The sequence below is a fragment of the Aegilops tauschii genome, chromosome 5 (genome assembly GCF_002575655.3).
Source record: "Aegilops tauschii subsp. strangulata cultivar AL8/78 chromosome 5, Aet v6.0, whole genome shotgun sequence".
Classification (NCBI taxonomy): Eukaryota; Viridiplantae; Streptophyta; class Magnoliopsida; order Poales; family Poaceae; genus Aegilops; species Aegilops tauschii.
The window spans coordinates 368,016,016-368,042,673 of record NC_053039.3 but is presented as its reverse complement, the minus strand read 5'-3'; the positions used below and the strand labels follow the sequence as shown (position 1 = coordinate 368,042,673).

Below are 26,658 nucleotides of genomic sequence, written 5' to 3'. Positions count from 1 at the left end.
TGCAGCTCGCGCGCAATTTCCCGCGAAGAACCCCGCCGCCCACGCACGATCGCGCGTCCTCCCCGACGACCCCAGCGCATGCATCTACCACGGTAGAAGAAAGAAAGTGCCCTTCCCACTTCCACAGTTCCCCGTCTCGCTCGGCGGGGGAGGCAGCCTGGCGCAGGCGTACGCGTGCGCATGCGGGCCACGGTGCCGCGGGCGCGTAGTGGCGCCCCACGCCCCGCCCGCGCGGGCCGGCCAAGTACGCCGGCGCCCCGCGCCCGCGCGACACGTACGCCCCGCTCCCTTCCCCCTCTCATCTCATCTCCAGCTTCCTCTCCTTCCTAGCTACGGTGAGTAGCTGCTGTTAATTAGGAGTAGTACAGTAGTCAGTGGTAGCTGGTACTCATACTCGGAATCGGAATCTCTCGGCTCGGACGTCGTACGACCACCTATAAGCTCGCTCGCGGGCGCGGCCTCCACCGTTTCATTTCCCACCTAATCCTATCGTTATCTCCTCCCACCCAGCCCCAGCCCCACTCCGGCCCCGTAATACCCAGCGAGCAGAGCATAGCACCCACCACCGGCACAGCCGCGCGCGTGGGTGGAAAAAAGTAGAGAGAGAGAACAGGAGAGAAGGAAGAAAAGAAAAAAAGCCATGGCCGCCACCGCCGCGGCCACCGTGACGGCGACGGCGGCGGCGTCGAGCTGCAGCAAGGGCGAGAGCGTCGGCATTGCGGCGCCCGCCGACTTGTCAGTCTCCAGCTCTCCCTCTCCCTGCCTTCCTTCCTTCCTTCTCTCCTCACGACAAACCATTCGAAGCCGTGCTGCTGCGTATGGAGTTCTTCTGCTCACGCCTTGGCTGCTGTTTGTCGTCGTGCGCAGGACGAAGAAGGCGAAGAAGGGCAGGTCGCCGCCGGCGGAGGAGATGGAGGCCTTCTTCGCTGCGGCGGAGGGCGACGTCGCGCGGCGCTTCGCTGCCAAGTGAGTACCGCGCACATGCATGAGTCAGGCAACAGCTTCCTCCTATCCTCTTGGGGAAAAGCCGCCGTGGATTTATATGGGAGTAGCTAGCTAGCAATGCATGCGTAGCAGTGGGCCTGTAAATTCTGCTCAAGTAACATGAGGCCTCTGCTGCCGAAGATCTCGGTTGTCAGTCAGTTTGGTGTTGCACAGAACACACGCACACTCACAGTAAAAAAAAAACCCGCCAAGCATGTGCTTTGCCCTCCAATTCTCTGTCGCCGGTTTTCTTTTTCTCTTGATTGAAGAGGCCAGCTGCTGGTGCTAGTGTATGAAGGAATTTGAACAAAATCACTACACGTATAGACTGTTTTGAGCACCCCAAAAAAAGTAGTTTTGGGGATCTTGGTCTTTAAAAAAAAAACTGGAACGGACCGGAAGATTTCTCAACAGCAAAGGAAAAAATGGTTCCAACTTAATTTTTGTATCTGTCAAATTAGCTCAAGCAATTATATTTCCAGAAATAAAAAGTGAAGTTGGCAGTGCAGTACTACTCCTGTTCTTTTCTAACGTTTGGATCTTGCGCTTTGGATTGAAGGTACAACTATGACGTCGTCACAGACGCTCCCATGGATGGGCGGTACGAGTGGGTCCGAGTGAGGCCGTAGGAAGGAAGGATATGCCGCCGCAGCCAGTCAAGTGTCAGAAGCCCGCGCAGACAGACCACGTTGTGTCCTTTTTAATCATTCTTTTGTAGTTACCTTGTCATGCTTTATTAGCTGTAATTATTGCTCACCAGATGCCTAATCATGCACTGTATTAGCTCACCATGTAAGTCGCCAGTGTATTGTTCCACCTGTAGCTAGCTTGCCTTTTAACTTGTCGTGATATGTTTTGTTCCATCAAGAAAAAGGAAGTGTCGTTATCTGTGTACATTGTCTCGTAGTAGTAGTAGGTACTCCCTCCGTCCCAAAATTCTTGTCTTAGATTTATCTAGATACAGATGTATCTAACACTAAAACGTGAATAGATACGTCCGTATGTAGACAAATCTAAGACAAGAATTTTGAGACGGAGGGAGTAGTACTTTTGTTCTGGCACTGCATATCTCAACACCTCATAGCATGGTAAGAGCAAATCTACGGCCTACTTTCAAAGAAAAGTCATTCAGAGCCGGACTAGACAAATACGACCCTAGGCGTCTGTAGACGCACAGGACATGTCCGGGACAGTGTGCCCTCAAATGTTCTACTGCACATCACACCCTTCGTATCAAAACCTCAAATCCATGCACATTGATCATACATATGAATCACACATAAATAACGTTTGTTCATAACGAAAAATACATAGTTCAAACATAAAATTTAAAATTTATTTCAAATGCACAATTCAAACATTAAACTCCTTGTTTCTATTGTGTCTCTACATATGCTCCACAAGCGTGTACATGTCGATCTCGAAGATTCCTATGTATCTTCAGAGAATTCACAAATATGCTTCGCATCATGTTTCGGCAGGCGAACTTGTACCCTTGGGCTTCTCAAAATCATGTGTTCATGCTGCCCCTTCACTCTCATCATCCTTGACAATCATATTGTGCAAATTGACACAACATGTCGTCAGCTGCCACAAAGTCTCTGATTCCCACATCATTGCAGCTCCATAAACAATACCCCAATGAGCTTGGAGCACTCCGAATGCCCTCTCCACATTCTTCCTAGGTACTTCTTGCACTATTGTAAAGTGGGCATTGTTTGTTGCCATGGGGATCATATATGGTCTTCACAAACGCAGTCCACTAAGGATATATACCATTGGCAATGTAGTGTCCCTTACGTTGTAGTTGTGCCCCATTGACGGTGTAATTGTACGGTGAGGCACCCCCATCACAAAGTCTCGTGAACAACAGAGATTGTGGAGCACATTGATGTCGTTGTGAGAACCAACCATGCCAAAGAAAGCATGTCAAATCCACAAGTCCCTTGATGCCACTTGTTCTAGTATGATGGTGACCTCTTTAGAGTGGCATCGGTACATCTCGTGCAAACCTTTGGGGCAATTTTTTCATTGGCAATGCATGCACAACATACCTGGAAAACCTCTTGTTGCTCTAGTAGCCATCAACCTTTTTGTATCTTGCATAGTTGGTTCTCTCAGATACTCCGCTCCAAACACCTTCATCACAGCGCAGGAAAATCTCACAATGGCATCAAGGCATGTGCTCTCCCCCATCCGAACCATCTCACCAATGGCATCAGCGACGGTACCTAATGCAAAGATCCTCAGAGAACACGTGCATTTCTGCAATGGAGAGAACGAGAGTTGTCCGCAACAATCCTTCTTGAGATTAAAGTAGGGATCATGTGCCTCCACTCCCTCCCCCACGTGGAAGAAGGGTTTGCGCATACGGAAGCGTCTAAGAAAAACCATTTTAGGGAATGTTGGTCCGGGCTGGAAGTAGTCCTTGTAGAGCAGTCATGCATCAGCGACCCTATCCCAGTTTAGAAATCTCCTTCCTTTGATTGAACCCTTGAAGTTTAGAATGTGCTCCACTTCCCTCCATTTCTGCTGATCATCATCATCATCAACTCAACATCTTTGTCGTCCAAATCCGATGAATCGATGCGCTCTTTTTGAATGAATTCATCAAGCTCCTTGTTTCGATGCTCCTCATCCGACAAACAGATGAATCAATCGTTTTTCCTACAAAGAAAAAAGTATGATAGGAGGAGTGGGAATACCGCGGCGGCAAGAATGGTGGGAAGGAGTTTTGTGGCGATGGTCATGACACTATGGGGTAGGGATGATGGCGGAGCTAGGCATGGATGAGGGAGAAGAGAGGAGAGAAAAAGGCATGTCCGGTTAGGTCGAAGACGATTTGATGAAATTTGGGGTAGGGCAGGTCGGGTCCGAGGTGAACGCGCCCACGTGTCCGAGCCTCCCCATATCCACCGACCCTGTCATGCGTCCGAGCTTAGGGCATTTGAGGAGCCCAGTTATTGATGTTGTTAGTAGAGCTAACTGGTTGTATCTAATTGTCATGTCATCTATAACCAACCTAAAAGCTAACTTATATAATAGTTAGACATAAACATTTACTACTTTATCATTGCTTTGCTACCCGCTTCTCTCACAGTTTTTTAAGCTCATGCTGCAGCGTGCTCCTCTTCTCTCTTTTACAACTCAACACAAATATTATATTTAATTTACATTACCATATTGTACTTGCTCTCCGATGATAAAAAAACATAGCATTTTGTGAACTGTACAAAAGAACATGGGAAACACTTTCCATCAGAGGTCTGATTTATTTCCTTCATCGGACCAATCTTATACCATTGATTCCTTTTCCATCGAACGGTCCAGAACCTCCCTCTCTCCAAGCCATGCACCCATTAATCTAGGACAGCTGCCCACCAACCCGTTAATCATGCACCCATGGTTAGGGAAATCAAAACGGAATCATAATTAATCGCTTGGTTGCTCCATCGCTGTTTTCGCCTTGCTCGGCGATCCCTCCTGCCGCTGTAGCGCGGCCCATCGTGCTGGAGCACAGCATCGATGTCGTCTCCTAAAGGCGACCATGGCGGCCCTAACGGTGAGCATCTCTTCGATCTGGTCATGATTTCGCTCCTCCGTCCCTATCTCGCTGCAGCGCCGCCTATGCTAACCTAGCCATCTGTGTAGGCCTTCAATAACGGCGCACCAAGGTGACCGGGAGCCTCACCAACGCTGCAGAGGAGGTCCATGTTGCCATTGTCTGCCTGGGCGTCCGTTCTTCACAACAGCAAAACGACCATGCATCGCTGCTCCAGCCAACATGCTACATACGTGTTGTGCTTTTGCATTTTCATTCCGTATAGATTGTTTTTTTTACCGTGTCAAGCTTTGCCTCGTCTCCATGCTTCCTAGGTGTATGTAGTCATCTTGTTTTTACTTAATCAATAACCAATTCTTCATTCCCAATTTCACATATATTATGGACAACAAGCCTATGTCCATGCTACCACTATACAATCTGCTTCCATAGGATGTAAAAACAATCTAAGCATTTGTATGTTGGTGACACAAAACATCCATCCCCTTGTTACCAAAAGTATTAGTCTGCTTCAATGTTCGTTGTTATATGCTTCCATTTGAGCTCTTGTATATGGCGGATGTTCTACTTATTGTCAAGCATCTTGCAACACGCTCTTTCCATGCTTCTTACCTATGGAGATTTTAAATTGTAACACACATGCTTCTTGGGGGCTTCCATAGGTAAACAAAATTCAGTGAAATTTGTATGTTGTTGAGACCAAACATGCATCACAATGTTTGCCAAATCTTTGGTTATTTTCATTTTCAATGTTCTATATTTCCAACTAAGAAAAATCATATTTATATAGCATATTTTCTTGCTTCCTGCGAGCTTCCAAATCATACTTCAAACGCTTCTTCGGTTTATGCAGATTGCTTCTGTATTTCCTGCTTCTTATTTTATAACTTTTGTGTTATATCCTCGCTATCACATGTGTCTTCATTCCAGGTAGTTTGTTCACATAGTTCCAACTTGTCATTTAAAAAAACACATTTGAGCACACGTATGTAAACGTTGCCGTTGTGCTACATTCATGCTTCCACTGTGTATCATGAATGTTTTGATAGATCAAATCATTGCTTCATATAAGCCATGATTTCTACCTTTATATTTTGCATATGCCTCTATAGCAATGATTGTTTTTCTCTGTATCAATTCTCTATGCTTGCACTACCTATCATGTGTGTTGTGATAGATCAAGCTATTCCTTCTTGTAAGCTATGCTTCCTATTTTTATGTTTTTATAGTAATGACTCTTTTTTCTTTATCTCAATATTCTACTCCTCCATTGCCTAGCATCTATATAGTGATATATCCAAATGTGTCATATTTATGTGTTTCTGTTATACAAATGTTTTGTGCCACACAATTCCGAGCATGCATAATTGGTTTTCCAATCGCCTTGTAGTGCCCTCGCCCCATGACGTCGACACTGCCGATATGAAGGCAACATAGGTGGTGGAAGCAACAAAGGTCACTGAGATCTCGGTCCTTAATCGCGACGCTGCAGCCCAAGACAATACCCATGCTTCCCAGATATATTAGGCCTCATTTTTGTATCATATTTTGTTGTAATGTAATTAATGTGTTGTATTATATTTTGGTTTCATGGAAGCAGATTCTCTATTCTTTGGAAGCAAATTTTCGTTTATTGTGGAAACAATGTATAGCTATAACAGAAACCAATTTATTTTTGTGGAAGCAAACTTTTTTTTCTGATATAAGCAAAATTAAGTTGCAGTGGTAACAAATATATGAGTCGATGGAAATAAATTGTTGCTTGATTGGAAGCAAAATAAACATTTATATTCACACATTTTCATCAAATCGACACAAATTTGGTTGTACGCACTTGAAGCATATTATTGAGTAGATGGAAGCAAATATGCGTTCGCTCAAAATAGAATATGTGAAACAGAGAAATAAATCATGTGCACAAAATGATGCATTAATCTTGGAAGCAAACTAATTATGGGGAGCTTAATTAGGAAGCAATATATAGAAACGAACTGCCACTGGCCCATCCCGTAAAAAAAGGAACTACCGCCGCGCCATGCACACTAGCAGTTATGACGAAGCAGCCAATTAAGGCTTCAATCCAGCAAATCATGCTGCGGGGTTTCCTAACAGATCGGACGTTGGTGGTAAATTCGATCCAATGGTATATATAGGACTAGTCTGATGAGAAGAGATCATCAGTAGTCTGATGCCTAGCGCTTCCTTTTTGTTTTAAAACATCAGATGTCAGGGTTAAGATGCCACGTGTATCTTTGTGTCCACACAGTCAGGAAATATTCCTAGTTTCCCACAGAAAAATATTTTATTAACCTCTACATGTGCTAGCTATCATGGAGAAACATGCATGCAAGTTGCCAACATTACACCATCGAACAGAACACTTTACTCAAATAGAATATGATCGCCCGGACTAGTTAGTATGTAGCCGATCTCAACTTGATTGCTCTTACATTTATACTTAAATCGTGCTATATATACTGCTACGAACAAACATGCTCATATATAACAGCACCGCGGCGCTGAGGAAATATAGCGGTGATCCGTATGATTTGCCCAGATAGACATGAAAAATAGTTGGAAGAACCTCAAGGCTTGTAACCTACACATTTATCGCAGATCACTCTGCATTTTCTGCAGGTATCATACTCTGAGATCTTGATATTGCAGCTCATATATGTGTAGACTATAGCTTAGCAAGGGTCTGGCTGTATGCTGGATCCATGCAGACAACCACCTGAACAAGTCCCAAATTAAGAAGAAAAAAAATGTAAGGTGAAATACAACTGACAACAAAGGCATTCCTGTTGTTATTGGCAACGGCGGTACCTTGCCAACGCTCCTGCCAGAATGGAGATGTTCTACTGCGTCGGCCACAGAAGCAACACCTACGAATTTCTTGGGGTCAAGGGAAACCTGTTGCATGCCGTGAGCAGCAAACTAAGTTAGAACGAGAGAAAAACAAGAGTAGTGAAAATGGAGGGGCAACACCTAATATTAATAATTCAGTTAGCAGCTGGAAAGTAAGAAGCCTCGGCATTCTGGTTAAAAAGTAGGCAACGTGGAGATTGGAACGCTGCGTATGCACTTTTTTCATTGCTTAACATAATCTTACTGCGAAGCGTTATCAGGCTCTGTTTTGCGTGGCTTGCTGAGGTTTCTGCCCTGTTACCAAATGCAGGTCCTACTTGAATTATTCAATCGAGAGATATCTGTCTGGTTACTGACATTTGCCGGACTGTTGTCACGAACAGAGAACACATACCTTTAACTTCCCAGACGCATGCAGGTCAAAAAGCTTGTCAAGGTGTTTTTGCCACAGGTCGGCATATTGAATCAGGAAAAATCCAGCCTGAAATCGTGAAGGAAATTAAGAGCTCATAGTTTTGAGTACACTACAGAAGAACTATATGTTGGATGCAGATTTCTATATGTATGACTCGATGTCTGCCCCATATAGTTTGTGGCTACACATGTAATTTTGAGCAGGTGGGAGTGGTATAGTCACAGAAAGTTGAATAAGGTTGCTGCATCTGTTGCTGTGCTAACCAGAAAGGAACAAACGAACTCGTGTTATCTTCGGATCAAATGTGTCCAGTGGAAAACAATATTTTTACCAGTGTTGTGGTTCATTCAGCTTTAACTTCAGTAAGATTGCACTTGCCTGATTCCCTCATGACCAAATTATTAAGCAGAAAATATATTGCAGTGCATGCAAACTGAGAAGTTACAGTGTTCTACTGCATACACATACCACAGTTTGGCTCTTTCCAAGAATCTTCTCACACAATCCATAGTAATTCCGTGGCATCCATCCATCCTTTCCTTGATACTGAAAACATCAGTTACTCTTCTCAGTACACTTATATCAATACAGTACAAAAAAACTGCAAGTTCCTATCAAAACTAAGTACAAGGAGAAAAAAGATAATTAACAACAATATATTAGGTATGTATCAACATAATCATAATAGATCAACACGTTCCCAACTGTTGATGCAGATGCATAATCGATTGATTTCAACATTCAGTTTGTTGAGGCACTCCAGCTACTTCACTGATGAGTTTATGCAAACCAGCTACTCAACTGCTCATTTGTTATAAAATCTATGAAATATTCTCTTTGGTGAACAACAACAGCAACAAAGCCTTTTAGTCCCAAACAAGTTTGGGTAGGCAAATATTCTCTTTGGTGAAGCATGGAACAAATTAAACATAACCTATTTCCCCCTCTGAAGTAGGCATTCAGAGTGTTAAATAGGTACTGCAGGTTCAGAGAATGTAAAAAATATACATACCTGAGAGATCATGCCAATTACAATGAGGCGTCCACGGACAGCAAGTGCATTCAAACACAAGTCAAACATTTCAGCGCCTACAGATTCATATACTATATCTGCACCTCTTGGAAACTCCTTTTTCAGAACCTGGAACGAAACACTCATTAGTACCTATTTTTTTAGTCAGGAAACAATTGCTAAAATTATTGAGAAGAATAAATAAAGGATTAGTGTAGTAAATCATAATTATGACCTAAAACGTCGTATATTTGTTTACAGAGGGAGTAAGTTCAAACTAATCATTTCGGAGACACTACTATTATAGTAAACATTCTCCAGAGAGACATTAGATCATACATGTAATTCAAGCATTCCCAACACACATTCTGCATTATAAGTAGAGGTAGGACACCGCCTCGCAATAGGAGGATATGAACTAGACAATATATTTTGAATATACTGTCAAAGTACAAAGATACAAAAAGAAGATGCTACCAATATGAGCACAACACACAACCACACATGACAGCAAAATTGCATCATTTGCATGCAAAGCGGTAGAGGTATGAAAACTAAAACTGGAAGAAGGCATACATCTTTTATCTTTTCATGTTGGTAGTTGATGACTCGATCAACCCCCAATGAAGCCAGAAGTGCAGCTTTATTCCCGCCACCACATGTGGCAATAACCTTGTTGCCAGCTAGTTTCGCGAGCTAGTGAAGTGACGGAGAAAATACCAGAACATACAGACATGGATCAGGGTAACAAAACATATAGCACATAGAGCAAAAAGAATATCACAGATGATGACTTGCCGATGTCCTGAAACATTGTATTCAATGCAAGAAAAGTACATGCAAGGGGCCAAAACATGCTCCAGTGGCAGTGCTAGCTGATCATGAAAGACAAACTATATGTTTTCCGAGTGTGTGAAATAGTTATCTTGTGCAAGTTCTGAAAGGGAAATGTGGATAAAACATTACTATCCTGTTTTAACGCCTAGATAACTATGAAGTAGACGAGCAACTGAGATTGCATCAAACAAAATAAAGCAACAATGGCATAAAATAAAAAATGCCATCAACTGACCTGAACAGCAAACTGTCCTGTCCCACCAGCAGCAGCTGTAACTAAAACAACTTGTCCGGATGTCATTTGACCTGACTAAAGGGTAACAGAAAACAACCCAGACCAGGCCAGACCAGACCAGGAGGGGAGTTATATTCCAGAAGTGAACTTAAGTTCTGGTAATCAAATAAGAGCTAGAAACACAGATGGTGTATGACAAAAGTGGTAACTGCATAGCAAGATAACCTTTTCAAGAGAAATTGAAGCAGTCAGTCCTGATGTTAGCATAGCAACTACTTCAGGGTCTGGTCTTGGCACCAGAAGGAGATGTTTGGCTGGAACCTTTTAGCAGGAAAATTTGAAGACAGAGGTAAGTATATGGAAAAGTAAAAATTCAAAAGGTCAGAAATGATTTCATTCAAAAGAGGGCGCAGATTAGGTGGTAATTTCTTCTGTAACAAAAATACATAGACTGCAGTACCACTGTAAATTCGGCATAGCTCCCAAACGTCATAAGGGCCACAGCAGTGCCAACTTTGATATGTCTCACCGAATCTCCAACAGAAGCAACAATTCCCACAGCCTGCGTATATTGGTTTTTATAGATAAGATACATTAAACTCTCCTGTAAGAATGTAAGAACTAATGCAGCAACACCATATCAAATCATTAGAGGTGCAAGCTGGTTTGATGGAGGCATGTCGCATAGGCATGCCAATGTTCTCGATTTACTCTACACCAGGAGTAACTGTTTCCCACCTAGCCGATCAAGAGTGAGCACGTTATCCTTGCCCTTCGTGGTCAGCCATAGTTTGTGCCATCATGTAGTTGGATGTCACAGCAACAGGCTGACAACTCGGCTGTCTTAGAAAGTTCTTTTCATGCCGGCACAATTAAACTATCAGAGTCATTACAGCACTCAGGGGAAATGACAAGAATGGTGTACTTTTTTTCACAGACATCTTCCTACATTGAAAATGCTTTTAAGTTCAAAATGGACATATGGGACCATCAGTTACCTCGAAACCAGCATCAAATGGAAGATGTGCAGAAGCTTCTTTAGCATTACCACTGAAATAACGGCCAGAAGTGAAGTTTACCTGAAACAAATCATTAACATTTCTGACAGTTCGGAAATAGTAAATCAAAATAGAAGCAATTGAAAACATAAATGAAAGGACTTACGTCACTAGCATTTACACCAGCGTATATTATTTTAACAAGAGCACTATGTGGTTCCATGGGCAATCTCAGCCGCACACGATCAATTCTTGTAGCATTGCGGAAATTATGGCTGAGCATGTGAACCGTTCTACAGAACCATCATGAAAAGACAGACACTATTAGTAGTAGACACAATTTTCAATATCCATACAAACATTCTACCATGGCAAGAACTGACAGGGCTGTGCTTTGATGAAGTTAACCTACCATCTATAAGATAACTTTCAGACCAATGAGGATATTACACACGTAAAAAGAGACATACTACTCTAATCCCCCCCCCCCCCCCCCCCCCCAACACGCACACACACACACACACACAAAACTGGTGGTGGATTAAGAACATTGTGTTTGGAGAGGTAGAAGTGTTGTGCTCTAGTCTGAGCCTTCGTGAAGAAATCCACCAACCGAAGTTCAGAAGGCAAATGTTGAAGTGCAATCAATTAATCCTGCACACAAGACCACATGAAGCGCATTGCCCACCTTTCTTCATTAACTTGCGCTTTTGGGTGAACCGACCAGTACATGCAACTTTACATGACATCAGATCTGGAATTTTTTTTCCCGCACGCACAACTCGTGCTCTCCTCTCATCCAGATTGGTTTCAGTTTCTTTTCTCTTCCCCTGATCAATTTCTTCCAAGCCGGGTCTTGAACTGAAGACTCTTGGCTCTACCATGTGAGAAAATATGCAACTTGTATTTCTATGAGGCCATAAGACAAGTTTATGCACGTAAATGTGTGGTAACTATACAGAACCCCCCTTCTAAAATGGGCATATTACACAGCTAAATGTAAAGTATTATACAACTAACAATTTGGAGCTGTAGGAGGCGATGCATAATAAAGATTTAAGAAATTGGCATGCATATCATGTCCAAGAAATGGACTCGCATATTCTCTACTACAGATGTTAAAGTATGTTAACCGGCCAAGATTTTTTAAAGATGCAAAATGGCCGATAAATTATTCAGTAAAGAGACAGCACATCTTTTTTTTTTTGAGCAAGAACAGTAGGGAGAGACACGCATCTGATAAAATGAAATATCCTGAATTTTTTGGGAGTTCAATTTTTTCTAAAGCAAAAAAGCTAAGGGTGTTGCAACATAATCTTATATTATATTGTATTTATTTTTGGAGTTGCTCAAATCAATATCAAGTCATTTGGAGGAAAATAATTTCCATAATATCCTGAGTCGATTTAGTATTTATTTGAGTTCATCTTGTCTATTTTTTTTCACGGAATTTTTACAAAGTCATTTGTTTTTTTCCTCTACTATTATTTCTAGTGCAGTAAAAAAATATTCTAAAATTTTAATATTATATTGTATTGATTTTCTCTCTCTCATTGGTCTTGGACACGTATGTGCAAAAGCGTCTCTCTATTCTCTTGTTTTTTTCTCTTTCTTCCTTTCCCTTTCTACTCTGGACAGCCAGTGCAGCAATTAGGCCAAGGCCCATTCCAGCAAGGTGCAGCAGCCGCACAGCCGACTCGGCCAGCTGATCGAGCGAAGAGACTTCCACCTCCCGCATGCACTTACATAACAGAAACATCCATGGCTGCCGCCTCATCTACTCCTTGCCCCATCACTTCTAGGCCTCTTTACTCCTTGCCATCAACACAACACAAAAATTATGCCCCGTCCAACCACTAATTCATTCAGACTAATTGTTCCACGCATAATGGTCTTAACCCCACGCAAAAAACTGACGCACCGAATGGCAGCCGTTGGCATTCATCACTTGATCTCCCTCTCCCGGCCATTATTTTCCAAACCACTCGCATCACTATGTTCGTCTGGACCTCCTCTATACAGATTTTTTTTTTCAAAACTGTGATGATTTTTATAGCAAATTCGGAATCTATACGTCCTTATGCAGGAAAATCAAAACTAGCACCCCGTTGGCCTCCAGTTGGCCGAAGAGGGGCTCTTTGGTGTGCGGTTGCCCGAAGTGGGCTCTTCAGCCTCCCGTTGGCCGAAGAGTGCCCCAACTAGGCCGAAAAGGCGCTGTCGGCGGCCTGGCAACCGAAGAGGTGGGCTTCGGCCTACCGGCGACCGAAGAGCGAGTCTTCGGCCTACCAGCGGCTGAAAAGGTCTTCGGCCTACCCACGACCGAAGAGGTCGGGATAAGGCCGACGCAGCCGTCTTCTTCCTCTCGCTGCTGTTTCTTCCTCTCTCTCTCTCTCTCTCTCTCTAGTTCGTCTCTGTTCTCTTCCCACCCCGTGCTGATCTCCTCCGTTTTGCATCCATTTTCAAATCCAAGCCACAGAAACAGTAGATCGTCACAATTCCCGGCGGCCTACAGTCATTTTTTTCCAATGGGATAGGTTTTTGTGCGTACATGTGAGGAGGCATGGTGGGCTGGAGGAGGTGCGGCTTGGGAGGAGGTACGGCTGGGTGGTTTTCGGAGTTGAACCTCCGGTCGTCGTGGGGGCAGCGGTGGTGTTGTCTGGTGGTGCGAGTACTCCGCGAGGTGGCCGGTGCCGCTGAGTTGAAGAGAGGAGCAAGAAGCCGGGGATACACGCGTCGAAGGTATAAGGTATAACCATGTTGTCGCAAATTTTCTCTGAGTTGTACAGTTTATTTAGTGTAGATAAGTCATATTGCGTTCTTGTACTGTTAATTTGTCTATGGTGGCATTTTAGCGGATAGTTAGTGTAGCGGTTAATAATTTTGTCCGTTGAGATTAATGAGAAGATGGCAATGTCTGACAGGTGAAAAATGTCTGAATCGGTAAATTTGACTGTTTACTACAGCCCTGGTAATGATCGATATAATGAGTTGGGGGTTGATCTAAGCGAGTTTTAAAATGGCGTCATGACACTTTCAGACCCGGACAGACTGGACATTAGACATTTGAAGTACTGGTTGACTACTAGTTTTGGACTGGATCCTGAAGTATGTTCCGTCAGTATTCATGCATTGTGGACCAAATCCTGTAAAAATGTCAAGTGGGAGTTGATGCCGATAGATAGGAGCCAGCATTGGTTGACCCTATTAAGTCGTTGCCAAGACCGAAAGAATCCACCCATATGCCCTAGTGCAGCCTGTGCCGAAGGAGGAGAATACCGTACAATTACACGTGGGGTATGAACCCGGCCAGGGCAGTCAAGTGACTAACGAGATTGATTTATCCAGGTCACAGCCTCCGGATGTGGATGCTAGCCAACCCAAGAAAGAGTCAGACTACGTGCCACACAATGTTTGTGGTCAGGATACTGGGCAGAGTAGTCAGTCGATAATATTAGCTGGTTCTAGTTTTGCTGGTGGGGATGAGGAAGGGGAGGAAATGCAGATGGTGATGGAGGAAGAGGACGAGGATGGATTTGCAGAGGATCTGGATTCTGAAAATTCCGAGGATGAAGTGGAGGTACCGATTCCTTCTGCATGGGATCAGGACATATCAACCGGCCTTACGGTCAACGATGGTCATGAGACTCCGTGGCAGTATAATATGAACCAAGTCCAGATAGGGGCTATGTTTGATACAAAGAAAGAATTGAAGTATGCGGTGATAAAGTGGGCTATGTCTACGCAGAGGGTTTTCCGGACACACATATCAAGTCCAACAAACTATACCGTGAAGTGTGTTGAAAAAGGTTGTCCTGGGAAGGTCCACGGGCACGTGCTGAAGTATGACTTCCACTGGGTTGTCACCAATGTCGTATCACATAATTGTGTGAGGAAAAACCTTCTGGTGAATCATCCAAACTTGACTTCAACTCTCATTGCGCAACTCATGTATACTGAGATAGTGGAGAAGAAAGATATGGAAGCAAAACACATCCAGACAGCAGTGAAGGTCAGATGGAATTATAACATTCCTTATGGGAAGGCTTGGAGGGCTAAGCAGAAGGCTATGGAGGAAAGGTTTGGGACGTTCTTCGACTCATATGATAATGTTGTCCGTCTCCTGGACATACTGAAGGAGAGGAATCCCGGCACTTATGTTAACGTACAACACACAAGGTTGCCGAGTATACCTGATTTCAAGGTGTTGGAACGAGTATTCTTCTCTTTCGCTATGTGCATCGAAGCTTTCCGGCATTGTCCTCCTGTAATACGTGAGCCAACTCATTCACCATGGTGTCACTCTTCGTCTGCACTACCTTTTTCCACCTTCCATGCAACCTAAGAAGTTCTTTACGTACCTCCTCGTAGGTCCTTTCAGGCCACCCAGATCTAGGTAATGCGTGAGCCAACTCATTCACTATGGTGTCACTACTGATGAGTTCGTCCCATGGAACTATCCTATTGTCCATCCTGAAATCGGTGGCTAGCCTCAGAAGACATTTGCTCATCCCAGGGTGAAAACTACGATCAAAAGGATAATCGGACATCTCGACTACACTACACTGGACTGCTTACCCACCTTCGTGTGGAGGGGGTTTTATAGGTAGAGAGGAGAAAATGGCGGGAAAGAACGAGTGTGGTATGGAGGGAAAGATTTGGCGGGAACTTATGGCGAGAACATATGGCGGGAACATATGGCGGGAAAGGATTGGCGGGAACATATGGAGGGAAAGAGTTGGCTGTAAAATATTAACGGAAAGGGTTGCACGATTTTTTTTTCAAAGTCTAAGATGGGCAGTGGTTGCACAACATTCATAAGTCATAATTCAAAAAAAAAAACCATTTCGGCCTAACATAAGCAGAAGAGCGCAACCATGCAGCTTCGGCCTACCGTTAACGCGAAAAGTTGGGGCCCAGGGACTCTTCAGCCTACAGTTGACCAAAGAGTCCTCTTCGGCCTACTGCTGACCGAAGAGTGCTTTTCGGCCCAGCTATGGGTCTCTTCGGCCAATGCGTGACCGAAGAGTCATCTTCGGCCAACTGCGGACCGAAAACCCTGTCTTCGGCCTACCAGTGGCCGACGGGGTCATACTTCTCAAAATTATGCATTAGGTCATATAGTTCCCGAATTTGCTATAAAAAACATCATAGTTTTGAAAAAAAAACTCTATAAAAGCCAACGAACATAGTGACGCGAGTGGTTTGAAAAATGATGGCCGGGAGAGGGAGATCAAGTGATGAATGCCAACGGATGGCGTTTCGGTGCGTCAGTTTCTTGCGTGGGATTAAGACCATTATGCGTGGAACAATTAGTCTACATGAATTCGTGGTTGGATGGGGCATAAATTTTGTTTTAATGATAAGGAGTAAAGAGGCCTAGAAGTGATGGGGCAAGGAGTAGATGAGGCGGCAGGCATGGACGTTTTTGTTATGTATGTGCGTGTGGGAGGTGGAGGATGCTTCGCTCGATCAGCTGGCCGGGTGGGCTGTGCGGCTACTGCACCTGGCTGGAATGGGCATTGGGCCTAATTGCTGCGCTGGCTGTCCAAAATAGAAAGGGAAAGGAAGAAAGAGAAAAAAAACAAGAGAATAGAGAGACGCTTTGGCACATACGTGAATGAGATAGACCGACAACAAGCAAGGTAAGGAACGTGTTGGGTCCAAGAACCAATGAGACAGAGAAAATCAATATAATATAATATTGATTTTCATAATAATATATCACCAAAGAGCTAGCTATGGACAGGGGTGCATGGAAGCTTGCTATCCATGTGCCAGAGCCATGAGTTGGTTGCGAGATCTTATGGGTTTCACCTCTAGCCTACCCCAACTTGTTTGGGACTAAAGGCTTTGTTGTTGTTGTTGTTGTTTATTGATTTTCATAATAAACTTTGACTACAATGCAAATAACAGTAGAGGAAAAAAAATCAAATGACTTTGGAAAAAAAACCGTGAAAGAAAGATAGACAAGATGAACTCAAATAAAATACTGCGAATGACTAAATCGACTCAGGATATTATGGAAATTATTTCCTCCTGGCATATGCTAAATTAATTTCAAGCGACTTGGTATTATTGAGCAACTCCAAAAACAAATACAACGCAATGTAAGATTATGTTTCAACATCCTTAGCTTAAAAAAAATTGAACTCCCCAAAAAAGTCAGGATGTTACATAAAATCATACCCATCAATGCATAGCTGCAGTTTTGCAAAAAAGTGCAAACAAAAGTTTGCTCACTGTCTGCTTAAGGGATCAGAGCAGTGACTTTAAGCATTTTAGGTATGGATAAAAGAACAAATAGAGTAATACTGACCCGTTGCTGTTTCTTTGTGAGGATATTTGACAAGTCCTTAGAGAAATATGGATAGAACATAGCAGGATTACTTACATCTTCTCAAAGAATTCAGGTGTCTGGATGCTGGGGAATCTATTCTTTGTTACTGTCATTTTTGACTTTGTGGCATACACCAAATACTTCTTTTCTTCCTCTGATGTTGGCCAGTACACCATGCCTCTTCTTTTAGATATCCAAAGGCAGGCACCAGCCTTGCTCTCATCTTCTATAAGCTCAAATGCACCTAATCCAAACAGAAGACATCGTATCCCTTCAGATAACATGGAGAAAAAAGGCAGAGCATCATAGGCAAAAGATATAGACCTATATATAAGTAGGTCCATAGATATCAAAATAGTTTAGTAGGTCTCTAAGCTTGCACAGTGCTACTTCAGGCAGGAACTTGAGGGCTGCACTTGTAGAAAGGTAGTGAAGGCAGGAGAGCAGTACCTAGTACCGACCTGGCACATAGGGCTAGCATAGCCAAGGGACTGATTATAATAAAAGATAAAACATATGTAATTTAACAACTCAATGCTTTGAGTTAAACCTATTTGGCATTCAATTAAACCTGCACTTTTTTCAGTTCAGGAACACAAGCAATATACTTTACAAGTCTAGGAACACATCAGTTATTTCCGAACGGAGTTAATAGTTTGTAATAATGGATGCACATGTTTCACATGGAAAAACAAACACAACCATCCATGTTCATTTTCATGATTTCATCATCAATTAAAACACCCAGTCTCAACTTATCTAAGGCTAACTGTAACCTTTCACCAGGTATGACCCCATCCTCCTCTGGTCCATCCGTTTCTGGTTCTCGTTTTGCGGTCCTCGATTTGGTTCCTCTTGCACACCTCGGCGATGTAGCCGCAGATTGCGATATTGTATTCCGTGGAGAAAAGGGGTCCCGTCTGGACCAGATCTCCGCCATATGTGCAAAAGAGCGGTTAGATGGGGCCCTTGCTGCGGCCCGTGCTCAAGCTGAGCACGGGGGCTCGGGTGACACGGGTCCTCACATCCTTGGGCATGGAGAGCCTGGGGATGGGTCGGGACCCAGCCATCCGCCCCCTAGGGCTGTACCCCATCCTGGGCCTTCAGTAGGAAGGCCCCTTCGGGGCAGAACGTCTACGCACCTCCACCCCACTGAGCAGGTGTTGGTGGTGCGTGGTGCTAGTGCTGGGCCTCCCTCTCGGGAGGAGCAGTCCGCCGTGCCCGCCACTACGCGGGGACGACGCGGTCGCCCGGCAAAACATTTGCCCCGCCCTGGTCAGGGCGGAAGGACTAGCTCGGCCCCACCCGAGGGGCCTAGTAACTCTGATATGGTGCCCGTATAAAGCTCCTATGTTGGAACATCAGGGGCTTCGGCAACTTGGGCCGGAGGCGACAACTGATCGATTACATTAGGCAGGAGGAGATTGACATAGTAGGTTTACAAGAGACGATTCGGCAGGATTTCACCATTCAGGAACTCCAGGGCCTCTCCCGCCATCCATTCGCGTGCAATGGTTGCCGGCTGCTGGGCTGACGAGGGGTATCCTGCTAGGAGTCCGGGAGGATCTCCTCTCGGTCGAGGATATGGACCGAGGAGAATTCTTCCTTAGCATGGTTGTCACTGACCGACGTGTGAACCTCAGTTGGGAGGTGATCATTGTCTATGGCCCGGCTGATCACGGGCGGTCGGCGGACTTTTTGGCCAAGCTAACAGATAAGGTGGAGCGCTGCACTACTCCGGTTGTGGTAGCCGGTGACTTCAACCTTATTAGGCAGGAGGCTGACAAGAGCTCTCCCAACGTTGACCGGTTGCGCATGCGACTGTTCAACGACCGCATAGCGGATCTGGCCCTACGGGAAATAGCCCGGGTGGGGGCCAGATTCACTTGGACTAATAAACAAGTGGACTCGATTCAAAGTGTTTTGGATAGGGTCCTAGTGTCAGTACAATGGGAGATTATGTCCCCATTGTGCTCACTTAGAGCGGTTACCCGGATTGGTCTGATCACGTCCACCTGCTTTTTTCGTCAGGGGACGGATCGCCTTTGAGGTCGAGGCAGTTCCATTTCGAATCTTCTTGGCTCTTACAACCAGGATTTCTTGAAATGGTACGGGACCGGTGGTCACAAGCGATGGCCAGCCCCCCGTGGGCCTTCTATGCTACTGATATATGGCACCATTGCTCAAAAACCGCCCCCAATTTATGCGGGGATGGGGAGCCAATTTAGGGGCAGACCTCAGGGCGCGAAAAGGGGCCTTGCTTGAGCAGATTAAGGCCTTGGACATGGTGGCCGATACAACCGGTCTGTCGGCTGATGACTGGATAAGGCGATATTCCCTAGAATCCTCGTTGATGGAGATATTCAAGGGGGGAGAATTGTACTGGCAGCGTCGGGGAGGCCAGAAATGGCTTCTTCAAGGCGATGCAAATACCGCCTACTTCCAGGCGATCGCTAATGGGGGCGGCAGGAAGTGTTCTATCCCATGTCTCTGGGAGGGAGAATCTCTCCCGGAACACCCGAATGAGATTAGATCCCACATTTACTCCTACAAGGAGCTCTTCTCGGCGGAACCCCGCGGTGGGGTTTCCCTGTCAGTGAACTTCTGGCCTCTTGCGATCAGGGTTTCTGATACTGAGAATGCGGAATTGACTACCCCATTCTCACCGGAGGAGGTGGGTAGGGCTATCACCTCTATGAACGCGGGATCAGCATCGAGGCCAAATGGCCTGCCGGTGATCTTCTTCCAGAAATGCTGGGATGTCCTAAAGCCTGTGATCATGCATATGTTCCATGAATTCTATATCGGGACGTTCGACATGGCACGAATAAACTATGGTGTCATTACCCTGATCCCCAAGGTAGTAGGGGCTACGGACATTCGCCACTTTAGGCCTATCACGGTTATCAATGTTCTCAAGCGCATCTTCTCAAAAGTATGTGCAACCCGATTAGCCCCTATAGCAAAGCGGCTTGACCACCCCCTTCAAACGACATTTCTGAAAGGTCGACGGATCCATGACGGAATCCTAGCCCTACGCGAAATCGTCCATGAGGTTAGGGCGAGTGGCCATAAGGGTGTCTTCCTCAAGTTGGACTTCCAAAAAGCATATGACCGCTTGGATTGGTCCTTCTTGCGGCTAGTCAGGCAGTGTAGGGGCTTTAATGGTCGTTGGTGCTCGTGGATCATGCAACTAGTCCAATTTGGTAGTACCGCGATCAACATTAATTGCGAGGTGAGACCATTCTTTAAGTCCTCTGCAGGAGTTAAGCAGGGAGACCCGATATCCCCACTCCTCTTCAACCTCGCCGTTGATGCGCTAGCAAGGATTTTGGATAAGGCTAAGAGGGCCGGCCACCTCTCGGGCATAGTTGGACACCTGATCCCTGGCGGTGGGATCACCCATCTCCAGCATGCCGATGACACCATGATTATGGTGGAGGGGACGGCCCTCGACATCGTCAATCTTAAGTTCTTGCTCCTATGTTTTGAGTCTATGTCCGGACTAAAGATCAACTTTGATAAGAGCGAAGTCGCCGTCTTGGGATTCTCGGCGGAAGAGCAATAGAGGATTGCTGACAACCTTAACTGCCGGCTGACCACATTTCCCATCACTTATTTGGGGATGCCGATGGCTAACTCAAAAATTCTGGCAAGTGTTGACCCCCTGGCGGGGCGGGTGGCATCTAGAGCTAAACCCTGGCGGGGACGGTTTACCTCCAAGGGGAGCAAATTGGTCCTCATTGGTGCGAACCTCGCGAGCCTCCCCATGTACATGATGGGGATGTATATCCTACCGGAGGGCGTCCATACCTCCTTCGATAAGGACCTTGCCAGATTCTTTTGGCAGGCCGCCGATGGCCGCCAAAAGTATCACATGGTCAAGTGGGCTGACATCTGCATGCCCAAAGACCAAGGTGGCTTAGGCATTGTGGCCTCCCGGCGCATGAACGTAGCCTTGACGCTGCGGTGGGTGTGGCGGATACTGCGCGGGGAGGGCGAGCTTTGGCTTCAGCTCATTCAGGCAAAATACCTTAGGGGTGAGCCTCTTCTGGCATGCTCTCGGAGGGGAGGATCACAGTTTTGACGAGCCATCGAGAAGATCGAGGAAATCCGCCTAGGGATTTCCTTCTCCATAGGAAATGGAGACGGGATCCAATGATCCAATTCTGGTTGGATCCCTGGTTGGGACCCAAACCGTTGCGTGTGAGGTTCCCTAGTCTATTCTCGATCTGTGCGGATCCGTCCGCACTTGTCTCAGCGATGCTACGCGATGGACGGTGGAACGTTAGGTTCCGCCGCACCTTTGGTCAAGTAGAGAGTGACGACTGGTCTAGTTTGCGGGATGCTCTACCACTGACGCTTCCGGAGAACCCGGACACGGTGTCGTGGAGGCTCACCCCAACGGCAGAATTTTCAGTGAGCTCGGCATATCATGCTCTGTGTTAGGCTCCGGCCACACCTTGGTTAGTTCCAATGTGGAAGGCCCCCGTCCCCCTGAAAATTAAGATATTCGTCTGGCAGCTATTGCAAAACCACCTTCCCTCGGGGACTGAGGTTCTCAAGCGGCACGGCCCGGGAATGGCATGCGCCCCCTTTAAGCAGTACCGGAGACGGAGACACATATCCTCTTCTCCTGTACGGCCGCAAGGGTGATGTGGACGTTCGTCTACGAGGCGCTGGGGCCCGACTGGAGGGCCCTGGACCTTGCGGAGTTTCTCCAATATAGGGCTACCCATCCGCCGCAACATCGCCGCCTTTTTTGGCTCGTTTTTGCGGCGATGGCTTGGACACTTTGGACGACCCGTAATAAGATGATGATTGAAAAGGTCTTCCCAGCAAAGGCATCTAACTCCTTCAAATTCCTTGCTTTTATGCAGCACTGGCACACGTTCTCGAGGCAGCGTGATCGTGCCCACCTCGGCTACATGATGGATGCGCTTCTGGCTACATCGCGTCGGCTCTCAGTATCGTAGTGTCGCCTCGCAACTGCCACTAGGTGGCCTTTTGTTTCCTATTTCTTTTATGTTTTCTTGGGCTTTGCTGTGCTTTGGCCCCAGCCGTCGGTTTGTTGATTGTGATCTGGATGACTGTTGTACGGAACTATGCTTTATCTATAAAGCGGGGCAAAAGCCTATTTCGACATAGAACTGTAACATGTAATCCTAAGACACCAGATGAAGTAGGCAAAAAAATAAAATTGATAATAACTGAACTATGTGAGAAACACAGTACCATTAATAACATCCTCCATCTTCAAAAACCCACCAAGTGCATCTACTAATATGCGGTTTACTTGTTCTCCCATATTTGTTTGGACAAACTGCATACACCAGTCCAATATATTTGTTAGGATAAAATAATAAGCTAGTATGTTTACGACAAATAGTAAGTTATCATGACTTGCAGCATCTAAAATATGCTCCATCTGTCATCAACTAAGAAATGTGGATATCAACTCACTAACATCAGCTAGTTCTTGCAGATGGAACAGTGAATAAAATTGGTCCACACAGTCATGCTGTTTGCTTCAAAAACTGAACTATGTATACCATTCAAATTTAACTCGGCTAAAAAACGAAAAATTGTACAAGGTTCTAATTGTGCATGGGTCACTCTAAAAGAGCCCTGGTCAGGGCCCTAAAATGGCTCTGGCCGACGACCTTAAGAATTCAAATAGTGAGCAGTCACACTGGCTATTCAACCTAAGGTTTCCCGTCCGTACAAATTTATGTAATAGGAAATACAATACAATGCACTGTACAGTACCACTCTCAGTCAAAATATGCTCACAACTGTAGGAGTAGGACAGAAAAATAGGCACAGTCAGAATGTAAGTACAATAGTGCAAGTCAATAAGTGAGTATGTGACAGATAGAATGCTAAGTATTTCTCTTGCCTCGTGCAAATTAGTAATACCTCAGGGCAGATCACATTGACACGAATGCCATGCCGTTTTAATGGAGCAAGTGATCTTGTAAACATAATCACACCACCTGCAGATGAAGTTTGAGATCATATTCTGCATAAAACAGATCATACAATATATAGAAGGAACACATAGTTAATTTGTAGTAAAAAAGTGCAGCTGATTTCAGCACGGAGCACTTTACATAGCCAACATGAACTTATGTGCAAGTTTTGACTGTAAATACATGATATGTCTAACTTACTGCAAAAGCAATTCCAGTCTGCCTACAAAACATATACCTTTTTTAGACCAATTAGCAATCTATGAAAGATAACATATATTAAAGCAGCCAATTTGCACTTGAAAAGCGGAATACTACATTTTAACACAGAAGCAAACGAGTACGTCAACTATCTACAGTCCACGTTATAGTGTAGGCGTCCATGTTTGTACCTGCATATGAAGATGGCTGAAAAGATTATGGACTTCTACATAGTACATATACATAGTTTTCACCAAAAAAGTTTAGCAGATTAACAAGACTCTGCAAAGTGGATAGAGTAGAGCACTGTGGAAGATAAAGTAAAATAGCCCACCCCAATGAAGTTTATTTCTTTTCGGGAGGTTATTTCCAATAAAGATTCTAACGATAACTTTGATCATTACTTGCTCGTTACCTTGGTTCAAGAAAGGAAGGCACAAAACTAAGATACACATACAGCAAAAAAATAAGTTCAGACAAGAGCAAGGTCGATTTTACAAGGATTACCTGATGCCAGAGTTTATAGCATGTTTATTTTAGTACGACACATGACGACTTCTAAGCACCTTGATTACTATTTTTTAGGAGTGTATACCTTCTGTCACTACAATACCAGCCTACATATTTATATTCACTCTATTTACAAAAGAGAGTCACCACACCACATCACAGCTTACAGATTACAAAAAAATCACCATTTTAAGTACATTTCTTAATACACGAAGAGAGATCAACCTTTTGTCCCACTATAGATGGGCTCATAGTGCATAGGGTATAAGCCAGCAACTGAACCGAAATTTAGTATGGCACCGGGCTTCTTCTGTGATCGCATTATTTGAGTCTGCAATGAACAAATTAACCATGAGTAGTGCACATGTGTCAATGGATGGCACCAGCACTCTGTTACTACAAATAGTTTGAGTTACTAAATTAATTAACTTGACAAAATTACTCCAATAGTCAACAAGAGACTTACTGCGATGCGAGTACCATCAATAACAGCAACAAGGTTCACATTTACAGCACGCCTCCATGTCTTAGTTCCATTTGATGTATCATCATAAACTAAAGATTTGTTGACAAATCCAGCACAGTTGATGCAGACATCTAATCCACCATACAAGTGTACATGTTTCCCAAAAGCAGCAGCAAGAGCATCTGCACATAAAATTAGTGTGACCATTGAATGCAAGGGAAATTACACTTCTGTTTAATGGCTAAAACCAGAATGCATGTAATACCATGGCCATGAATGAGTAAATCACACCACAACAAAATGACCTGTTAAAAAGCAATTTGATGCTTCTTCAAGAGCTACGGAACCAATATCTGTCAATCCATTATATTTTAAGATCCTAGATGATTCATTCAGGAGATGCTTGTAACATTATGTCAACGAAGTAATGAAGTATACTGCATCTTACGCCTGACAAATTTATCGAATGAAATTAAATTTATTTTTTGAAAAGGAAATCGAATGAAATTAATTACACTTCAGCAAACTAATGCCATTAATTAATTCAGTTGTGATGTTATGTTTACTGTTCCCTCCAAATTCTAGCAAAATAGGTTGGGCAAAGGCCAGCCTCAACCCATTTCCAGCAACATAACCAAGCTATAAGTTTGGACCAAAAAGTTATGTTACAGCAAGCCAACTAATTGCCGCTACCTGCCTCCACTCTTAAAAAAAACTCTTACCTGCATCAGTGACATCACACTTGACGAATATAGCAGATGGAACTTTAGAATCTCCATGAAACTGGTTCCTTCTCTTTTGAACTAACGACGCAACTTGCTCTCCGTGTTCTTCAGAGAAATCCACGACAGTCACAAATAGACCCTTGTGCGCCAGAGCAATGCAAAGCGCCTTCCCTTGAAGAACAAACAAGGACTGTTAGACCGTGCAATATATCTAGTGAAATCTCTTGTCCTACCACACAAAATCAATTTAATCGTGACTTTTGAGGCGTAATAGGCAAGGGTGTGAAGCCCAATCCGGCCACAGAGAACGGAACGCGACTGGCATTGGCAAAGAGGTGTTTCCTTACCAATGCCGGAGCCGCCGCCGGTGACGAGGGCCGACATGCCGGGCTCCAGCTTCATCGCGGCGGCGCAGCGGAGAGGCCGACGAGGTCCTGTCTGGGAATAGCGACGGAAAAGGCGAGGAAGGCACGGAATGGGGCGAGGGCGGGGGACCGGGGAGGTACTAGAGTAGGGACCCGCCCGGCCGGCGGAGCTGCCGAGACGGGGACAGGCGGCGAGAACGAGGCGCCGCGGCGGCGCAGTCGGCCCCTTGCTCTCGTTAATCTCGCCATGCCTCGCTCCGCTTCTCTTGTCCGTTTGGTCTCTTGTCCTTTTTTTTTGAGAAAAATTTGGTCTCTTGCCCGTTTGGTTTGTTCCGTCCGCGAGACGGTTCGCATATGTATCCGTTTCCTGGTCTGGGCAACCTACTACCTGGGCCCATTTTTCGTAAGGCCTGGGCCGGCAATATCTTTATGCATCTTCTCTCCCCCAAATCCCCGAAATCAAGGAGTACTCGTTATAAAGAACACTTCACTTTCCCAGGTCGCGACAAGTGACGCACATGCAGCACATCACTTGTCGCAACCTGGGAGTTTTCCCTTTTTTCGTAGATCCATTTATTCAAAATGTTTTATCTCTTAAACCGTGCGTCCAAATCTCGAACCGTTTTCATCATTGGATTCCTCGCATCGAGATCTTCAAAACTAGATCCCATGTTGATAGGTTTTGATAAATTTTTTTTTACAAAAAAAACTGAACCTGAAGCACGGGTTTTTTCCCTTTCCGAAAGAGGCACGCCCGTGCCTCTCGTGGAAGCAAAACCGTGACTCTCGTGGAAGGAAAAAAACAGAAAACGCGTTTTTTTCCGTTTCAGAGAGGCACGGCCGTGACTCTCGCGAAAGCACAACCGTGCCTCTCGCGAAAGCAAAACCATGACTCTCGCGAAAGAAAAAAAACAGAAAACACGTATTTTTTCCCTTTCCAAGAGGCACGGCCGTGACACGCGAAAGAAAAAAAATAGAAAACGCGTTTTGTTTTTCCTTTCCGAGAGGCACGGCCGTGACTCTCGCGAAAGCACAACCATGCCTCTCGCGGAAGCAAAACCGTGACTCTCGCGAAAGAAAATAAAACAGAAAACGCGTATTTTTTTCCTTTCTGAGAGGCACGGACGTGACTCTCGCGAAAGCACAACCGTGCCTCTCGCGGAAGCAAAAC

General features: G+C 44.9%; 2 protein-coding genes across 2 annotated transcripts; one reads left to right on the top strand and one right to left on the bottom strand.

The window, feature by feature from the left end:
• Positions 1–447: 447 nt before the first annotated feature.
• On the top strand, positions 448–1,878 carry LOC109779530 (cyclin-dependent kinase inhibitor 6). The gene is made up of 3 exons (XM_020338150.2): positions 448–735; positions 868–966; positions 1,544–1,878. Exons 1-3 carry the CDS (start codon positions 641–643, stop codon positions 1,611–1,613), a joined length of 264 nt encoding a protein of 87 aa, XP_020193739.1. The 5' UTR covers positions 448–640; the 3' UTR covers positions 1,614–1,878.
• A 5,028-nt stretch (positions 1,879–6,906) lies between these two features.
• Positions 6,907–25,817, bottom strand: LOC109779542 (uncharacterized). Its single transcript, XM_020338162.4, has 18 exons — positions 25,470–25,817; positions 25,120–25,293; positions 24,398–24,579; positions 24,157–24,262; positions 23,168–23,244; positions 22,484–22,571; positions 17,303–17,492; positions 11,078–11,204; positions 10,912–10,992; positions 10,374–10,475; positions 10,139–10,234; positions 9,914–9,988; positions 9,418–9,537; positions 8,842–8,970; positions 8,298–8,375; positions 7,809–7,895; positions 7,373–7,459; positions 6,907–7,280 (listed from the first exon to the last, which is right to left on the bottom strand). Exons 1-18 carry the CDS (start codon positions 25,522–25,524, stop codon positions 7,230–7,232), a joined length of 1,905 nt encoding a protein of 634 aa, XP_020193751.1. The 5' UTR covers positions 25,525–25,817; the 3' UTR covers positions 6,907–7,229.
• Between the last annotated feature and the right edge of the window lie 841 nt (positions 25,818–26,658).

Bases quoted from the DNA above. Each gene is read 5' to 3' on its own strand.
- LOC109779530 (XM_020338150.2), top strand. From the start codon at position 641: ATGGCCGCCACCGCCGCGGCCACCGTGACGGCGACGGCGGCGGCGTCG. The intron at 736-867 runs GTCAGTCTCCAG...CGTCGTGCGCAG, and splicing joins ATTGCGGCGCCCGCCGACTT to GACGAAGAAGGCGAAGAAGG. The intron at 967-1,543 runs GTGAGTACCGCG...TTTGGATTGAAG, and splicing joins GCGCGGCGCTTCGCTGCCAA to GTACAACTATGACGTCGTCA.
- LOC109779542 (XM_020338162.4), bottom strand. From the start codon at position 25,524: ATGAAGCTGGAGCCCGGCATGTCGGCCCTCGTCACCGGCGGCGGCTCC. The intron at 24,580-25,119 runs GTAAGAGTTTTT...TTTTATGTGCAG, and splicing joins GTGTGATGTCACTGATGCAG to ATGCTCTTGCTGCTGCTTTT. The intron at 17,493-22,483 runs GTACTGTGTTTC...TGTTTGGATTAG, and splicing joins GATGGAGGATGTTATTAATG to GTGCATTTGAGCTTATAGAA.